The sequence below is a fragment of the Mustela nivalis genome (genome assembly GCF_964662115.1).
Source record: "Mustela nivalis genome assembly, chromosome: 3".
Taxonomy (NCBI): Eukaryota; Metazoa; Chordata; class Mammalia; order Carnivora; family Mustelidae; genus Mustela; species Mustela nivalis.
In genome coordinates, this window is record NC_139022.1 from 123,912,888 (window position 1) to 123,932,745 (window position 19,858).

General features: G+C 43.2%; 1 protein-coding gene across 9 annotated transcripts in view; it reads right to left on the bottom strand.

The window, feature by feature from the left end:
• Positions 1-19,858, bottom strand: part of TENM2 (teneurin transmembrane protein 2) — a 1,882,184-nt gene that overhangs the window by 261,097 nt on the left and 1,601,229 nt on the right. For all 9 annotated transcript variants that reach the window (XM_082724104.1, XM_082724103.1, XM_082724105.1 and 6 more), the window contains one exon: positions 7,922-8,160. In XM_082724104.1, coding sequence (XP_082580230.1) covers positions 7,922-8,160 — 239 coding nt within the window. The remainder of the gene's footprint in view (positions 1-7,921; positions 8,161-19,858) is intronic.

The window sequence follows — 19,858 nt, forward strand, 5'->3', positions numbered from 1 at the left end:
GTCCTTTTCTCTATTTGGTGCCTTGTAGCAATTGCTTCATTTCTTAGCACATCCTCATTTACAGGGAAGCAGCCAACAGACTTTCAGATTTATGCCATTATTTGCTTCTTCACCTTGAACTCCAACTAAATTCTGCTATACTTTTGTAATATGAGTGCCAAATGGTGGCTGTATGCCAGACACAAACACTTCCCAGTTTCACTCAGCTAGCTCTCTCGATTTCAGGGAATCACAGATTCCTGCTAGAGGACTTAAATGTGGTGCTTACACATCCCCCCTAACTGTTCCGTCGCCTAACTGCTTTCTAACTTGGAAATGCAATTTGGGAACAGAGGCAATTACAGCATCAGGGAACCAGAAATTTCCTTTTACATGAGCGAACCATTGAAATTAGGGACCAAGGATTCTGGGTACTTGGTAATGCTGTCAACAAATGATCCAACATATCCCTAACCCTAATCGGCATTTATGAATTCAAAATACATTTATTGATGCTTACAAGGTGTTAGGCACAGTTCTGGAGATACAATGATCCAAGAATCTGGTTCAGACTTTGCCATGGACCTGGTCAAGGAGTGTGGTAGCCAATACAATCATCATAATATGCTTCTATTGTGTGCCAGGTTCCACCACACTTCAGTGATGCTAAAACTCCGAGCTTTTCACCTTATTTTCCTCTTTGAAATTAGAATGCATTTTATAACTGGTGATTCTGTATAATCGTGGCTGGCCAGGCAGCACACTGGTCTGCCGGTCTGACTATGGACCTATCAATTCACATGGTTGCATGTCCTTCCAAGTGGTCTGTGACTACCTCTTTCCCAAGTTACAAAATAAAAATGATAAATGCGTAGTACTTGTCAGGACTTTGGGATATGCACAATAGTGACATTTCGCATACTTGAGGACATACTGCATTTGAAGAAAAGCTAGATATATATACAATTTTAGTCCACACCTGAAGCATCTTTACAAGGCAGGAGCTATTCCACTGTTCTGGGTAAGGAAACAGGCACACAGAGATTGAACAGCAAGCCCAAGTCTTTTAAGCATACACATCAGAATTTGAACACAAGTCTATCTGACACTAAAGCCCGTGCATGTGCTTTGTGTTACATCGAGCTGGTTCTTTTCTCTTCTTTCTTTCTTTTCTTCTTTCCCCTCCCTCCCTCCCTTCTGTCCTTCCTAGATGGGGGAGGGGCACACGGAGAGGGAGCGAGAAAATCTTAAGCAGGCTCCACACCCAGTGTGCAAGCCCCATGTGGGGCTCGATCTCTCAACACTGAGATCATGACCTGAGCCGAAATCAAGAGTCAGATGCTGAACTGACTGAGCCATCCAGGTGCCCCAACTGGTACTCTTCTATTTACCGCAGCAAGAACCTCTGTAGTTGTGTTATGGGTAAAAATGTAGAAGGAAATAATACTTAGAGTACATTGGACGCTATATCCAGAAATCTAAATTATGCAACAAGTAAAAATAAGCAAACACACGCATGACTTAAGAAGGAATTTAAAGGCTTCCTGTGGAAGGTAAAGGATCTGTGTGCTTGGTGACTACCCTAAGTGATCCAGTTAAATAAACTGAGAATGTGGAGAGAGACACAATAATGTCAGAGTATCCTGTTACTGCTTCTAGAGAGAACACAGTCACAGAGAGATTTCAGGACAAAGGCTTCAATGGTGAGTTAAGGGATAGATCGGTGGTAGACACTCCATACGCATTCACCCGACACAGCCTCCATGGGCTGGCAGATTCTACTGACGCCCTAACTCCCTGTCACGGTGCTTGAGGGGTGTGCCATGCACTCTTCCCTGGTTTTGCATTAAGATGGTCTACAGACGAAGGACCAAGTGTTGTTTCCTCTTCCTCGTCCATGGAGCTTGCCAGCAAAGGCGAGAAAGTCCCGTGGTGGATGACTACCTTGATTTCCGACAGGTGCCTCGTAGTGGGAAAGCAAAGAACTTCCCTGAATGTCAGACACAGATACACATGCTGCCACATGGCTGCTAGGTGATGGTGACCTAGCTAATGACTTAATTTACTTTCCATAAATTGACAGATCCTGTGAAATTGGGTGTGCAATTATGAAATGGGAGCCCCACTGCCGAAGACTCACCGGGTGTGTCAGCGCTGACAGGACTTCATTATCTGGTTAAGAGCACATTAGCATATCTAAAGTCTGTTACTAACATTGGAGCTGACAACAGGGCTGGGTCCCCTGACTTCTCTGTGGGCAGGTCTCCTCTTCCTCTGTGGGGCTCACTACAAGATTTGACCAACGGGGGGGGCAGAGGAGTTGGGTAGAAATGTTACTTGCAGGATTGTTGGGATTTAATCACCAGCCTTTTGCGTTTTAGAAACAGGAGGTAAACCTGTGTCGTCAAATTCGTGCAGGGGGTTTAGCGCCTCTCTGGATAGTCAAAGAACAGTGAGTCTGAATGAGAGGGCCACCATTTTTCCTGGGCTGTAGCCTCACAAAGGATGCTGGGTAAGTGTACTGTTCTCATCCTTTTTTCTGTCATTTTCTTTATGTTTTCCCCAAATCTGCTCCATTCAGCGAGATGGGAATACACAAAATAGCAGCTCTGAACGCCAGATTCATCAGTAGGAGTCTCAACATATCAATTTTCAAGTGTAGCAACTTTAAACACATTGTAGGCTTTTAGTTTCCATAGAAAATAATCTCTCATTGTTTTCAAAAGAAACTGAAAGCACCCCAAATTACCACACTTTTAACATCCTGACATGTTGATGGCCCGTGTTCTTCCCAGATCAAAGTGAGAGTGGCAGAAGACAGAGCGTTGAGCAGCTTACTTAAAACATAGTATTTCATATTTGGCAGGAATTACTGTAGTGAAAAAAGACAAGGTGACTTTCTAATATATATATGTATTTTAGTTTGGCAGAGATCTGAAGAGCTAAAAACTAATTTAGGATGACATAAATGCTCTTATCTTTTCCTCCACCCCCTTTCCTTCCCAACCACGAGAAGAGCTTTTGACAGAAACTCAGCATATGTTACGTATTGTCTTTAACTTGCGGGTGATAGTCTGAATTCTGTGTCATGGTGAACTGTTGTGTTGACTCTCATCTGAGAATTTCTAGGATTATCTGGATTTCAACAGTGAAGTCATCCATCACGAGCACCCCTCTTCCTTGACGTGGGGTAGCTGTTGAAGAACTTTGGTGTCTTTTAAGGAAGCCAGATCTTTCCAACCTTAACCTAGGATGAGGCAGAGATGTCCTTCAGTGAACCTGCACCCTTACCACCTGTTGGGAAACCCCGACAAAGAAGTTGGGAAACCCCAATGAAGAAGGCACCAGGGACTGAGGCAAATTTGAAAATAGGCAGTGATTCTGCGGAGGAACCCGGGGTGACTGAAGACTGACGATGAGGGAGTACGTGGCAAAGTTTTTTGGCAATTCCATACCACCCAAGAGTTGAAGCTGTGTTTCATGCTGTCTATTAGGACAGACATTTTTACCCTTTGGAAAGTCTTCAAAGAGAAAAGTGGCTTTTTCTAATTTTTCTACTTTTTGGTTTGGATCAGAAAGTCAGGTGTAATTATTCATTACAAAGTGGGATTGCCAGCCTCAGAAAATAATCACCTGCTCCATTTACAGTGGACATAGAGTTGGACCCTTAGTTAGGCTGAAAGCAGATTGATCTTTCTTTCTTTCTTTCTTTCTTTCTTTCTTTCTTTTTTTCTGTAAAAATGGAGATACTCTGAAAAGGTATTTTTAGGAAAAGAATAGTAATATAATCCAGGTGGGGTTGGCAAACTGTGGCCCAAGGACCGAATCCAGTCTGCCACCTGTTTGTGTGTTTTCAACAGCATTGGAGCTAAAGAATAGTTTACCTTTAAAAAAAGTTGTTTGTTTTTTTTTTTAAACCAAAAGAATAATATTTCCTGACACATGAAAAGTATATGAAATTTGAATTTCGGTGTCCATACTTAGAGTCTCCCAGCATACAGCCACGTCTGGCCATGGCCATGGTGGTTCTTGCCAGAGGAGGGCAGAGCCGAACAACTGAGATGAGAGCACATGACTCTCAAAACCGAAAACATCTATGATCTGGTGCTGCACAGAAAATGTTGTTTTCTGACCCCTGTAACAGACGACGCTTGGGAAAACAGCCACCTAAGGACAGGCTAGGAGACTGAGGAGGAGAGATGGTTTCTCTCCACTGTGGGAATCAACAGAAGATGGTTTGGGAAGGAAAGGAACTAATTATTCTCCCTTGTTAATGAGGATAAAATCAGATTCAGGGAGTTGATGCTACAAAAGGGATCATTTAGGTCTCATGCAGTATTTGGAAATAACGGGGAGAGTAATCAGGAGACCCAGGACCTAGTCTTACCTTGCAACTAGCCAGCTACATGACTGCAAGCACTCTGGGCTTCAGCATCAACTCCGTAAAATGACCGTAATGCGCTGATTTTATTTTCTGATAGAGCGTATGGTGGGGGCTCGGGTAGGGCTCACATTTAATAATTACATAAAGGTGCTTTCCACGAAAAAGCCGACAGTTCTCAACAAATGGAAGTTGCCAATCAGTTATTGTTATGTGTGCTATGAGGATAAAGACACAGTAGAGTTGGCATAAAACAGGGGAGGAATTCTATATTGGTTACATGATTCAGAGACTGAGGGATCTAGAGGGATTTCTGGCATCGCAGGCCAGGAGAGCACTTGAGGGGCCCTAGCATGTAAGACAAGTTCCTGAGAGGGAAGCTCTCTTGCATTTCACAGCCAGTACTCCCAAGAAAACATGTGGACCAGGGGCTGAGTGATGCACAGAATGATCCCCAAGGGGTTTATGCAGCTTTTCAGAGTAATTTACTCCAGGAAGTTATGTACGCGGGAAGAATCTAGCATAGGAAGAATCTGACTGGAGAGTGCATCCTGAAAGATCTTTGTCCCCAGTTGTGTCATCAGGAACTGGGGGATCTTTCCTGAGTTGGTGAAGGCCCACATCTTCCAATATGCACAAGTCTGCTTTCACACTCACTCACGTGCTGGATGTATGGAAGAACTCATCATGGCGCTGAACTTTTCCAGGTGGCTAATTTCTGGAGTCTTCTCTTCATGGGTTTGAACATGCAAGGAAGGTAATTTGACTTAATTGTCACAGCTCCCGGCAGGCCTGAACCCAGTGCCTATCCATAAATATCTCGGGGTTGATGCTTCAGTTCCAGGACTTACCCTGTTCTACCGAACACGGAGTCATGTATGAACCAGAATGAGCTCAGGTCTTAGAAACTCGGGTGTCCTTAATAGGAGGGCTTTGATTTTTATGTTGCCCTTCTGTCCTTCCCTGATGACTTGTTTTCTCAGTAGGCACAATCGCTCATTGCTCCCAACAGCATTTTTCTCTGTGTTTATAAGGCACTGTTTATGCCCCTGCAGCTCTGTAATTAATAATATACTGCTTTTCATCTTCAAAGTGATTTATACACATTAATTAATCCTCACCATACTTTGGAGTTTTTGCACGTAAATAACCATCATGCTTCCGGATTTTACTTAGGAAACTTAGATGCAGAAGGAAAACAACTTTGTCAAGGCAGAGGAGAATGGGATCACTGGGTCAAGATCAGCATTCAAGGCCATGACCCCTCATGGTGACTGCAGCGTTGCAGTCCCCTCTGGAGAGCAGGTCTCTGGCTCCACACTCGCCACCATCACCGCCGGGGACACTGGCCCCCACCATCACTTGTTTTGAGTCATCAACTATGCTTTAATACTCCAGGGTTAAAGAATAATCTTACCTAAAGCATACATAATAGAAAATGATAGATGATAATCTAATAAACCATCCTAAGATGCTCAGGTCCAGCTTCCAGTAGCCTCCAGACGGAGGATAAATATGTGTCCTAATCCATCATTTACAAGTTACATACCGAATTAAAACATTAAACTCGCACTGTATGGTTTCCCATTTATGTAATCACCCTACAGAAAGCTATTATATTTTAACTGTCAAGCTCAATACATCAGGCGGTAGTCATCTATCTCTCTCTGGCAAGGAGAGTAGGAGGTACACTGGGGACGGTACTGGCGGAGGTGCGTAGTGCCTCAATTTCTGTATCTGGGCTCCCCATGGTGCCCATCAGCTCAGCAGAACATTAAGCCTGAGAAGTGAGCTCATGGACCCTTTTTGAAGTTTCTGACACAAAGCCAAATCATGCAAAGACCCTGAAGGCAATTCAATTTGCTTCTACCATGCCTCCTTGAACAGTTACCTGGGGAAGTACACAAAACTACCTCTAATGACGTAAAAGATTCTACACAAGTGGCAGAGCATGCGACGGACACCCTACCCCCTCCCTCAAGTCAATCCATTACTCCATCCTTCATCAAGAGCAAGTGAGAAGCAGACATGATTTTAAATTAGGGGTACATGGATGTCAGACCTCAGTCCCCATGTGGGGCTGGGGTTTATGGCACCAAGGCTTTTGCAGAGTTCCAGATAAACATGGTACCTTTCCCCCGAGTGTCATTCCTAGGAGATGCGACTGGCAAGAAATGTAAAATGGATTTTTCTGTATTAAGGTTCGCATAGCGATCTTATGGAAGACAGTGACAACTTCACATCAGTTTTTGGCTAGTGATGACCTTGGGCAGAGCCCCAGATTACTGGGGACGCAAGGCTGCCTGCCCTCACCAGCAGGCAAGCTTGCAGAGAATGGTCTGGGAAGTCCTGGACCAATTCCTTCTCTGGAAGATACCACACTGGCTGTCTGAGGATGAAGGAAGTGTGCAAGCCCCAGTGTTGAGGGAGAAGGGACAGAGTCCCTTGATCAGGATTGCCTTTTTCCCTCAGCACAAGTACTGAGAAGAACTTTGCAGTTGGCCTCTTTCTGCTGGTGTTTTATAGGCTTGCTTTGCAACATGGCGCAGCCCAACTAGGGAGGCATATCACAGCTGCCCTGAAACCAAGCTGGAACCATCAAGTGTTTCAAATACACTTGAACAAACATCGCTGTGGCCTCTGCCTTGGCCAGGAGCTCTGCTGTTGGTAAGCTCAGTTCACAGAGAAGCAACACCAGGGCTCTCTGTATGGGCCAGGAGCTGTGATCAGGCTTTGTGGCCAGCCCAGGATGCTCATATGCATGGGGTGCCCTAACCCTGAGCTCTCGCATCCACTGCTTGCCAGAGTTACAGGGCTAGCCCCGATGGATGCAAACCAACATCCCTGGCATAGGAAGAAAGATAACCCAGCAACCTCACCAGCCTGCTACCCTAAGTTATAATCTGAGCTCGCAGAAGCACAGCTGGTATGAGACATGAACCTGATGCACAATCGTGGCACAATTCGAGTTGAGACTAAGGGGGCAGAAGCTAAGGAGGGGATGTGGGCGAGATCCACAGTATGTGTGGGTGACCTGATTCCACACAGAGATGACTGGACTGCTCAATCCTGTTTCTGTTCCACATCTCTGGAAATAAGCTGGCTACTCAGCTAGATGTTCCCTTTGAATCAAGATGCTCCCAGACACGCTGGTCGCTATTCCTCTCTTCGGTTTTTGGTGGAAGTTAATCCATGTTGCAGGCGTTTTAGAGCACAGACCTGGGTTAAAATCCAGGGACGGAAGAGACTAGAAGGCCACTTTGGGAATGAGGGACGGGTTGGGAGAAACAACAATTTTTAGCTCGTCTCCAAGAAAGAATACAGTAGGGATGCTTACTTACACATCTGATAAATGTTGTGTCGAATCTTGAGAAAGGAGCTCCTCAGATTTAAACACATTTCAGGAAAGAAAAAGCACTCCCATCCCTCCCTCATTGGTTACATCTTTCAGGAGCCAACAAGCAAGCTGTACAGACAAGAGAAGCCTGCTGTATTCACACGTCCACGGCCTCTGCCCCACCCCTCATGGCCAGGGTCATGGAGCAGGCTGCCCCGACTTACCGATGAAATACGCCAGCAGGATCGCCAAGAGGAGGGCTGCGGCGATGGCGGACAGGGCGGCGCATTTCCAGCTGCAGTATTTAGAGGGCTTCTTCAGCTTGAAGGCCTTCCTGGAGAAGGTATTCCGGGGCAGCAGGCGGGGCGGTGGCGTGTAAACGGTTCCTGAGGTCAAAGGGTATCCCGGAGAAGAGCTGCTAAACAGGGGTGTGCTCCCCGAGGAGGTCTTGAAGAGAAAGTGTCTGGTGAGGAAAAGGGAAAGAGTCAGCATGGCCATGGCTGGCTCCTGGGGGACATCCAGCTACCTTTTCTTTCACTCTGCTTTTCTAGTTCTAGTATAGTCCTAGGACCCAGCTCTACCTTGTCAAGGACAGAAGGGCAAAGATTTCCTTTGACGTTGACATAAATTAATTCCGTAAACTCACAACATGTTCTGTGTTCCCATATAGGTCTAGATTTTACCTTCCACAACAATTCTGAAAAGTATTCAAAGCAAAAATGGAAACTGGGTTACTGTCTGTCGTTTGGAGATGATGAGGATGATGACGATGACGCAAAGCAGTGTTGTGTATTACAACCGTACTGGGAGAGGCACTAGAAATAGACTCTCACAGGTACTTACAAACTAAGTATTAAAATATCCATACATTTAAGATATGGGAAATCAGGCTTATAGAAGTCAAACAATTGTCCAAGGATGTGAACTCGGAGCCCTATCTCATGCCAAAGTCCGAGCTCTTGAGTGTTACTCTCAACTGTCTTTCCTGAGCCTTCTTCCTGGGCTGTTTGCCTCCCTCCGTCTTGCTTCCTGTCCTGGGACCGCCTCTCTAGCTCATGTGATGATCATAGTTTTTTCTTTGGTAACCTCTTTGCCTACCAATTACACAAGGTGCTCTTGGTCCCTTGGGCTACAGTGTGGCAATAGGGTAATGGGGCCTGCTGCTACCTACCACAACGCTTCCTCAGGGTCAGGGGACGGTCTCTCCAAGGACACTTCAAGGACCATAAATTCTCTGACGGATTTTTCTCTCTTATGTGTGCCATTTATAAGACTTCAAATGTGACTCGCCACACCTTGTTTCAAATGATGAATTCTCTTCCAGGAAATAGACAGTGGACTTTAAAGCATGGATTAAGTAGTGTCTCAAGTTTGAGCAGCTGGAGACTGGGGACTGTGTCTTCTTTTATACCTTGTTCGTTTTTATGTTCCCAGTACACAGCTCAAAGCTCAGCATGCAAGGGAAACTTTAGTGAGTGAGTGAATGAATGAATGAATGAATGAGTGATTGAATGGAGTCCCCTCAAGTTCTGTGACCTTGAGATTCTAAGACTCCAAAATGTCATACAGGTAATTGCTTCTTCTTCAAGTCTTCAGCAGATACAACTATACTTATGGACTACATACCATGTGTCAATTATGACGCCAAATGTTTAACTTGCATCCAAACCTCACATCAACCCTATATTTTTACCACAGTTTTACAAATGAGAAAATGGAAGCTGGAAGGTAGCAAGCAGGGTCACTGGGGCTACAACTCCCATCTGCCTGACTCCAGACCCTTTGGTTTGACCTCATGCACCATACTGCCCCTGCATACAGGACCCAGCAGGCTATCCCGGTGGGATTCTGAGGCCGGCTTGCTATTATTACAAGTATTTGGATCTTAGCTGCTTCCAGACAAAACCTTGAAAGTATTTTAATCCTTGACAAAGATCAAACAAACTTGGGATGACTGACAATCAAGTCAGAAAATGAGTATCCGATTAGAGAATGATTTGGGATAGCTAACATTAAAACAAACAACTGATACTTAAAAACGTTATTTATACTCTAAGTATGTTTGATGATCTGAATTAAGGCAAGAGGTTGGGTCCCATAAATAAGCCTCTGTATTCCTTAGTACTTAGTACTCTCTTAACGCTCTGGATGAAAAGTACCTTTGGAAGAGGTGGCAGGAGGTACAGGGTTTAGAAGAAGCATTTTGGAGGAACATTCACCTGGATGGAAGTCTTAGCAGTACCATTCCTGGACAAGTAAGCTTCTGTGAGTTACGCAATACTGTTCTTAAAAGCCTCCATCTCTTCATCTGTAAAATGGGGGTAATGATGGTCCTGGCACCTCCTGTCACAGCATAGGTGGTTGTAGGGATTACACGAGATCACGTAGGAAAGGCACCTAACTAAAGGTGTGTCTCATAACAAATGGTCGGTGCATTATGAGTAGCTTTTATTATTAATTCTCAAAACGACATAAGGAGTCTGAAATATGAGTTTTAATTTAAAGCCTGACAAATGTCAAACAAACACCTGAAGAGTTCTCCAAATCACTAAATAATAGTCCACAGCCTTATAATTAAGCTAGAACATATGCACACCAGAAAGTCAGGGTGATGAAAAGCGCTGGAATTTGATTCAGAACTAGCTTAGATGTACTTCTTGTACAATTCCCCAAGGGTGGGCTGTGAAAATAGGGTATTAAACTAAAACCAAGAAATATAAAGACATCGTAAGCCATTATTAATAAATATCTAGAAATATAGGGGCGCCAAATCTCAACCCCACAGAGATCTCACTCCTTCCCGTGGCTTCAGGCATCCTATGACTCAAGTCATCAAGGGTCCATTTCCAACCAGCTTCCTCCCTGAGGTCCAGACTCCCATGCCAGGTGTATACTGAGCATCTCTCTCTCTCTCTCTCTCTCTCTCCATCCCATAGCTGTATTGCACAAGTACACCCAAGCACGGACTCTTTTCCTTCTCCTCCCCATTCACACTCTTCCTGCATTCCTGTAATTCCCAGGTCCAAGCTGCCATTTTTCACTTCCTGCTTTCCTCTCACCTGCTCCCATATAACGGGTGAAAGAATCCTATCCATTTTATTTCTGAAAACCTCTCCCATCAACCTTCCCCTTTCAACCCTCCTGCTGCTTTTCTTTCCAAACCACAAATGTCATTGTGCGCTGCCTTATAAATCCTGGCTGATTCTCCAATGCCTGCAAGAAGAAATGCAAATCTCAATACAGGACCACTCTTCACAATTACCCAACTGTTTTACCCTTGTCTCTAACCTTGTGCTCCCTGATCCCTGAACTCTGCTTCAGCCACACCAGAAGATGCATCTTTCCTTAACCTGGCTGTCTGTGCTGCCATGCCTTCAGGAATGATGTGCCATGCCTTTGGGAATGGCTGTTCCTATGCTTCCCCACCCACTGTACCCTAGCCAGCTGCTAGTCACCCTCTTCGGAACCCGGTTTCAAAAGATTTGGTATCTATACCATCTTCGGTCACTTTTTTGCATTCAAGAATCTATTATACACTTGGATATCTATCTACCTATGTACCTACCTATATCTATGTGTGTATGCATGTATCTATCTATCAATCATGTGTCTGCCCCAGTGCCTGGTGACTGAACATCGGTCATATTTGTGGACAGAATCTGTAAATTGGAAACAATGTTTTGGCAACATCAGAGAAGTCACAAGATGAAGATTAAGAAGTTTAATTGCTTTAATGTCATTTTTAATGCACTCACTCATAAGTAATAATAGAAGGAAATGATTTTTTTTTTTTTTTGGTATGGGATTTTTTTTTTAAGATTTTTTATTTCTTCATGTAACAGAGAGAGAGATCACAAGTAGGCGGAAAGGCAGGCAGAGAGAGAGGGGGAAGCAGACTCCCTGCTGTGCAGAGAGCCCGATGTGGGGCTCGATCCCAGGACCCTGGGACCATGACCTAAGCCAAAGGCAGAGGATTAACCCACTGAGCCACCCAGGCGTCCTGGTATGGGATTTTTTCCTGAGATCTTAAAATTGTCTACTGACAACTCAGTGTATTTTCCACACTTCTTTCTAAAAAGGAAGTCAGGTTATGTCACATGTCAATAATATTCTCCCATGCCCTCCCTCAATCAATCAATCAATCAAGTTTTCCAATAACATGTAAAATAAAGTCACAAGTCCTTCCCATGACCTACAGTGCCCTGCCGTGGTCTGCCTTCTGGCTTATAGTCTTTCCAACTATACCTTCTACCACTTTAGCTTCTCTCACTCCATCAGTTGACCTGTCTTTTTGATATTCCTCATCATATCACATCCAACCCATTTTCACCTAAGGGACTTTGTACATGCTGTTCCCTTTGCCTGGAAATACCTCACAGCTTGTTTTTTCACATCATTCTCCACTCTGCTCCATGTCACTTTCCCAGGGAGATCTTCCCTGCCCTTCCCCTGCTTCTTTCTCTGTCATTCTCCATTCTGTTTTAACTACTTTATTTTTTTAAACTTTTAAAAAAGATTTATTTACTTATTTGTCAGAGAGAAAGAGAGAGAGAAACACACACACACACACAGTGCAAGCACACAAGCAGGAGAGCAGCAGACAGAGGGAGAAGCAGGCTCCCCGCTGAACAAGGAGCCCGATGCGGGACTTGATCCCAGGACCCTGGGATCGTGACCTGAGCTGAAGGCAGAGGCTTAACCAAGTGAGGCACCCAAGTGTCCCTATCTTTCTAAATAATATATGTATTTGTATATTATTTATTTTCTATCTCCATCATTAGATCTGAACTTCTATGGCGTTTAAAATAAACAAGTGTTTTGTCTCATTTGTTCAACACTGTACCCTGATGTTTAGAAGAGAGCCTGGCACATAGTGGGTACTCAGCAAATCCTCGTTAAATGAATGACCTACGAACTTTCCAAGGCCAAAACTGTGAATGTTAACAGGATAGCACTGTGAACAATTTTAATTTTAAAATTAGGATTCCTTCCACCACATTGACTTCTGTTTTCCAGATTTATAAGTTTACTTATGTGCATCGAGGCAGATGTTTATATTGATGCATACAAACTCATGTCCTTTCACTAGAAAAACAAACAAACAAACAAATACCATGTACTTTTCCAGACTGCATTAATCCTAGCAGATTATAGCTCTCAGCCCTCTCTTTGGTATGGTGGTGTCTGGAATGACCTTAGCTAAATGAAACTCATTTGGTTATCATAGCCCTTTTTTTTCCAGTTTCTGATGCTTAAAATGATTAAACCAAAGTACAAAAGATAATGTAGACTCCTGTTTCTTCACAGGAGAGCTACACCTGCTGCTGCAAATCTTTAGAAGGTTAAATTCAGCAAATAAATAAATTTTTTAAAAAAGGTTTTAAAGAAGTGATCTTCAGAGTATGTCTTATAAATACGTGCTTTGTGATCATGGGAGTTCTCTGTTAGGAAAGTACAACTTTCTGGCCTCCATCCAGAGCCAGGGCTAGGGTCTGGGCAGTTATTGGTTAAGAAGCTCCCAATGGGATTCTAATGTATTTTGAAGTTTAAGAAACTCTACCCTAACCATTTTGTACCTCTCGAATGTATCTGATGGTTGGTAGATGTATCTTAAAATTCTATACATCTAGGGAACACCCTAGATGTTTAGTAGATGGATCTTTTTAAATGAGAGTTTTGAATGCTGATGTCTTCAGAGTCGAAGTGTCAAAAAGGCTACAACTTACTTCCGAATGATTCAGCAGAAAGATCTCTAGGTCTGTTTCTAGATAAGGCAAATGTGGTAAAACGATAGCAATTGTTGAAACCAGGTGGTTATTCTTAGTTTGTACTACTCCCCCAACTTTTCTGTATGTTTGAAAATTCTTAGGATCACAAGTTGAAAAAAATGCAAGCTTTGATTCACCCAAGGATTGCTGTCACATGCTGCAGGAAGGAAAAACAAGATCAATAAAATGAAGCAAGGCCCATAAGGTAATGGTCTAGCCAGATGGTTATTGGGAGGACCAAGGCAGCTTAGGGGACTTCTCCTGATTTTTCCCTGAACTGGCTATTAAGACAGCTTTTCCCCCTCGGGGGCCTGCTCAGTATGCTCTGATGAATCATTTGTGATGCCCCAACTGAACTTCTTCCCAGCAGTCGGTCATGGAAGTAGCTCAGCTCAGGACTCCAGGCGTCAGCAAAAATGCGTAGTTTCCAAATGCACTTGACATTTTTCAAGCACAACTCAATTGCTCTCAGAATTGGCCACTTGTGCCTCGGAAAGGAAAGGCAAATGAGGGACCCCAAAGTGCTGTCCTTGGAGTTTGCTAACACTCAAAGGGATAGAGAAAACCAGTCCTTGATGTCTTACAAAAAATAAAAGAAGAGCTCGCATGCTTCTTTCCCTTCCTAGCCATGCGCGCTTCAGTCCTGGCACCCAGCGCCCTTCCTGGCCCGGGTGAGGGGCTCCAAATGGCCATGGAAGGGAATGGTGAGGCTAAGGAAGGACAGTGGCTCTGCGTCCTCAGCTCTGGACCCTAGATCCTAGTGAGTTCTTAAGAATACAGTCATCATCACTTCACCTAAAGCTATCTTTTTGGTAAATGTCATTTTTCCTCATGTGAAAACAAAACTATCTAATAAAAACTGAGAGAGAGCAAGAGCGAGCGAGCATACCTAACAACCATTCTCCCAGGCATTTTACATGACAGCAAAGACATGTATCTGAGGCAGAATTCTGGCAAACCAGGATTTCAAATTGGCTTAGAAAATTAAGGGCATACGTTTTCTCTGATTAAACAAGCATGGAAAATTTTAAAAAGACGTCTAACAAACAAGAAACTCATGCATAGCATCCGTGTAAGAGGGACCCCCATCAATTCAAAATACTGTGAATTTTTATTTTATTCTTATGATACAGAAGGAGCTTGACTAATCTAGGATGGAAGCATTGAGAAGTCATAGCTGGTTAAACTACATGAGATTCCAACAGAAGATTTCTTTTCCTTTTTCTGAGTCAATCACCAGTAAACTTGCTCATTAACCTCAAACCCTACCGAAGAAGGAAACAAACGGAAAATCCCTTAACACCAAGTGCCATCACTCAGGTTGCAACCAGTGGGATCCTAAGAGGTAGTCTCCTTATTTTCTATTGGTTTGGCTTTATTCCAGGGGGAAATCCCAGCAGGGCTTTGAAACAGAAATGTACTACACAAATAATTGCACTGCCTCAACTCCAAAGGTCAAGTTTTTGTCCCCACCCCCACTGCTCTCTGTTCTCCTCTCTCTCAATCTATTTCCCACTATTTCCTCACAGTGTACCATTCAGCTAACTGCAACAACGAATGACTAACAGTGCAGATGAGTTCTCTCCTGCTCATGAAGTCAGCTGCAGGAAACATTCTCCTTGAAATCAAGCAAAACTATTGAATGGTCTCAACATAGCTCTGTGTGCAAAACTGCAGATCTGGTTATCAGAGAAACCAGGTGTTGACTGTTGTTCTACCGAGAAAATTGACCTCCCCTATAAATAAACTCACAGGTATTCAGAGGAGTGGATGAAAATAATGATACACAGCCCATTAATCCCTAAAAGATGTTTAATATCATACATGCAGTTGCTGAAATTTGATAAAAAGCCAGAGAAAGGATAGAAGCAGAAATGTACCTGGAGTGGGGTTGGGGTGATCAGCGAGGGAGATCAGGTATGCCCTGGAAAATGGGCGATTTCATCACATTTCACTGGTCCTGGCTCTGCCCTTTGAAGCATCAGGTTTATTGTCTCTAAAGGAGTAAGTTTAATAAAGAGGCAGCCCATAAAGGGTACTGTAGCATGTAAAGTTACTGTAATTAGGTTTTCAGGAGTTATAATAAAACATTTAGCTGGAGAGAGGTTAAATAACCACAACACTTTCCAGCATCATTATTATACTCTCCAGTACAAGAAGGAATGATGGTGGTAGAGGGGAAACTCGATGGGTGGGCTCCTGAGAGAGATGCAGAGAGACCTGGGGCATGGAGAGAAAGAGAGAGAGAGAGAGAGAGAGAGAGAGAGAGAAGAGAACCTTATAGGATGGGATGGAAAAAGCAGGAGAGATAATGAGGAAGATGATGTTGGGTATTATACTGTTGAGTCACTTCTTGAAGAGCAAAACTAAGTTGCTTTTTAAGTGTTCTATCTTTATTTTCCTATTTGCAAATATAACATGTACATATTATTAAAAAATCAAGTCATAAATTAAAAAATAGAGAGCAAAACTCTATCCTCTTTAAAAAAAAAAAATTAACATAATGTATTATTAGCCCCAGGGGTACAGGTCTGTGAATTGCCAGGTTTACACACTTCACAGCACTCACCATAGCACATACCCTCCCCAATGTCCATAACCCCACCCCCCCTTCTCCCAAACCCCCTCCCACCAGCAACCCTCAGTTTGTTTTGTGAAATTAAGAGTCTCTTACGGCTTATCTTCCTCCTGATCCCATCTTATTTCGTGTATTCTTTTCCTACCTTCCAAGCCCCCCACGTTGCATCTCCACTTCCTCATATCAGGAGATCATATGATAGTTGTCTTTCTCTGATTGACTTATTTCGCTAAGCATAATACCCTCTAAAAACTCGATCATCTTGAGAGGAAGACTAGTAAAACATTTGAGGTTTAGAGTCAGGTTTTTCCCTTACATAGAAACATTTTTTTTTTCTTCTTATTTTTGAAAACAGTAGGATCATATCAAGGAGGCAGGATTAAGCCTGCAGATTCTGGACTTGGAACAACCAGGATTTGGGTCCTGGCTTCTATTCTTGTCTATTCTATTCTTGTAACTAGAGAGTTTACTTATCTCTCTAGGTGGCCTCACCTGTAAAGTGAGAGAATGTTAATACCTTCATGGGCTTGTTTAGGGAGATTGGGTGACTTTATTCACGTGAGATGCCCAACATTGAGCTTGACATCCAATGAATGGCCAATAAATGCAGCTATTAATCGCCTGAAGGCAGGAATCATTGCTAGGTCTCCCTGACCTAGGACAGTACCCATCTCATTTAAAATATTTGTTAAATGCATGAACCACTCTAATCAGCACAGTGACTAGGACTTTGTAGGCATCCCAACCCCCTAAAAACAATTTTATTAGGAAGGGAAGGAATCGAAGGTTTTACTAATGTGCTTCTTCTCTTCTTCCAGTTGGGAATTTATGCTTGGGCTGAGAAGTGAACTGTTGCTTTTTAACATAAAACTTTAAAAATGTTTTTAAAAAATTGCTACTTCCCAAGTTTGAAGAAGCCAGTAACCCAATTAGTATAATTAAAAGCCCATTTCATTTCACGATTCCCTAAGCTTAGACTCAAACCAATTTTGATGCAATGAAAAATAGGCTTTCAAGGTTTCTGATCCCTGAACCTTTTAGATCATAGGGGACTATCACTACATTTGCATATGCCATGAACAACAGGAAAATCCTCTATTTTGCCCTCTTCAAAATTTGCAGTCATACCAAAAATACTCACAGCTGGAATAATTAGCAACTCAATTTATTGCCTTCCGTTTTTTAAATAGAAGCTTCGACTCTTGATATTTAAATAGTGTCACACTGTGATATAACATAGCATTTTTCATGGTAAAACTTCTTTTTTTTCCCCCCATGAAATGATATACTGCTCAGTGTGACAGGCAAGGTCTCTGGAGGTCACTAAAGAAACCTGGTGTTTTGTGAGCAAATCCATTTCAGAGTCTTTGGGATGAAATGAAGAGTCTATTTTTTTTTTCCCCTGGAGTTGTTAACTTGTTGACTTTTTTCAAGTTAATTGGTAAAAGTCTTGATATAGTAGAGGAAAAAAACAAAGACTTCTGACTTTGACTTCAAACTTGACCTTGAATTCACCACACACTATAATATGGGAGTGTAGAGACAGCCATTTCAAATAGACTTGCGTTTGTGTTCACCGGCAGCCAGAGGTAGATGAAGAAAGAATGCCCGCCATCAGATACAATCAAGGAGCAGAATGATTTCTCCCATCGAGTTTATTGCCTGTACCATTCAGAGAGTCAAAGAATTTTTGAGCTGGAAGAAACCTTAGGGCATATCCCTTTATCATACTCTGCTTCATGCTACCACATTTGTCCTGTGTGTTTGCCTTGTCTCCCCAGTCATATTACAAGCTTCTCAAAAGCAGGTCCTATATCTTTTGCTTCCTGGTATCTTTCTCTGTTCATAGTAGGCGCTCACAAACTGTGTACTGTGTACTGAAGGAACACAGCAATTAAGAACAGTGGAAATGCACAGGCTTTGGAGTCAGGCATACCTGTACTCAAATCACAACTGCGCCAGGAACTGCATTTTGTTGGGAAAGCTGATATAATGTCCCTGAGCCTCAGATGCCTCTTCCAAAAAATGGGTAGGTAACAGTATCTGCACTACAGAACTGTGAAAGGGGTGAAAGAGATCATGAAGACAATCTGTGAGCACAGAGGCTGCCCCACAGGAGGTGTCTAACACACAGCTGCCATGTTCCCCTTTTTCTTCGAAACAATTCAAAATCTAAAATATGAAGTCATGAGTCAACCAGTATTTATTGAGCATGGAATATGTATCACATGGTACCAGATGCTTTGGATAAAATGTTAAGTCCTCCTCCTCAAATAGAATTACTAAGTGGATAGACAGGTGGAATAAACAAAACTGAAGTCCAGGTGAACCAACAAGTACATGAGAAATTATAAATTGCGAGAAATGCAACGAAGGGAAAAGGGACTAAGAAAAAGTTGGGACTATATTAGTATGGTCACTTCTCTCTGAGGAGATGATCGAAAAGGGGAAGTCTAAGGATTAGGAGTTAATCATCCAAGGAGCGATGAAAAGAGCATCCCAGGTAGGGGAAGCAGTATGTGCAAAGGCCCTGTAGTAGGAAGGTCTTAAATTTTGAGGATCCGAGAGAACGACCTGTGGTTGGAACACAGTGACCCACAGGGTAAGCAGTGGGAGAGAGGTAGGCATGATGACTACTACATTACACAAGGTTTTGAAGGCATGGGATCTGGATTTTAAAACAAAGGGTTTTAAATTATGTCTTCTCTTTGAGCAAAGGAAGGTAGATCTTTAGGAGCATTCAATTTAAAAAAGAACTAAGGTAGGATAGGATAGACCCATTGGAAATTTAGTCCAGTCTTTGGTGATAAAAAGGCTTGGTGGTCTTTTTTGTGCTCTGCCTTGAGGGTCTTGGTTTTTGTCCAGAATATTCAAGCCACCATCAGTACTGCATCTATCACCCTATCTGCATTTGAATATAGTCAGACATCTCAAATTTACCAGGACCCAGCACAACTCTTGATTTTCACTGCACACTGTCCTTCTGTTCCACCTATGTTGGTTAACGGAGTCATTGCCCATCAGTTGTGCAGGTGCCATCCCCAGGAAGTAGACTCTTAGAAAGAAATAGGCATGCAGGCAGCAGCTTCTTAGAAAGTGCTCTTGGGAACAGCACCTGTGAGGGAGTGAAGAAAGCAGGCTGGGCAGAGAGAGAAGCTGACCCATGACGCTGTTGGAAGGGTTCCTTGGTCAGTCTCATGGGGAGCTCTGGAGCTGTTGGGCTTGTGTCATTGGACAGCTCTGGAGAGCTGCTCCATTTTGGTCTGAAAGGGTTGGGCCTTATCAAATCTATGGACCAGCCTCCAGCTAAAGTCCAGTTGCAGAGAGAACGTGGCAGAGATGCATGCGGATCACCAACATTTCCAACAACTAGGGAAGCATGTGTGCTCCAGTCCTGGTGTGTGGCATCTGGCTGGGCGCCATGCCATGTACCTAGCTAGACTTCACTATAGTTCTTGCCGTTCCCTGATCCCCGATTCATCATCAGTTCATTTCTCTTGGGCTCTGACACGTACCGGTCCTCTTCTTCCCACTTACACCTTGTACCTGGTCCGCTGCCTATAGCAGCCTCAAATGGGTTTCCTTGTTCCCACATTGATCCCTTGTATCATCTCTACACAGGAACCAGTCATTGTCTACAAACACAAATCAAATCCTATTACTTTCCTGCTTAAAAACCATCTACTTCCTTTATACTCAGAAGTCACCTATCTCCTTATCCAGGTCTACAAAGCACCTCAGTATGGTCTATCTCACCCCTTCCTCTCCTCCCCTGGTTATGTTCCTGAGGTCTCTGCCATACTTTTTTTGCCATC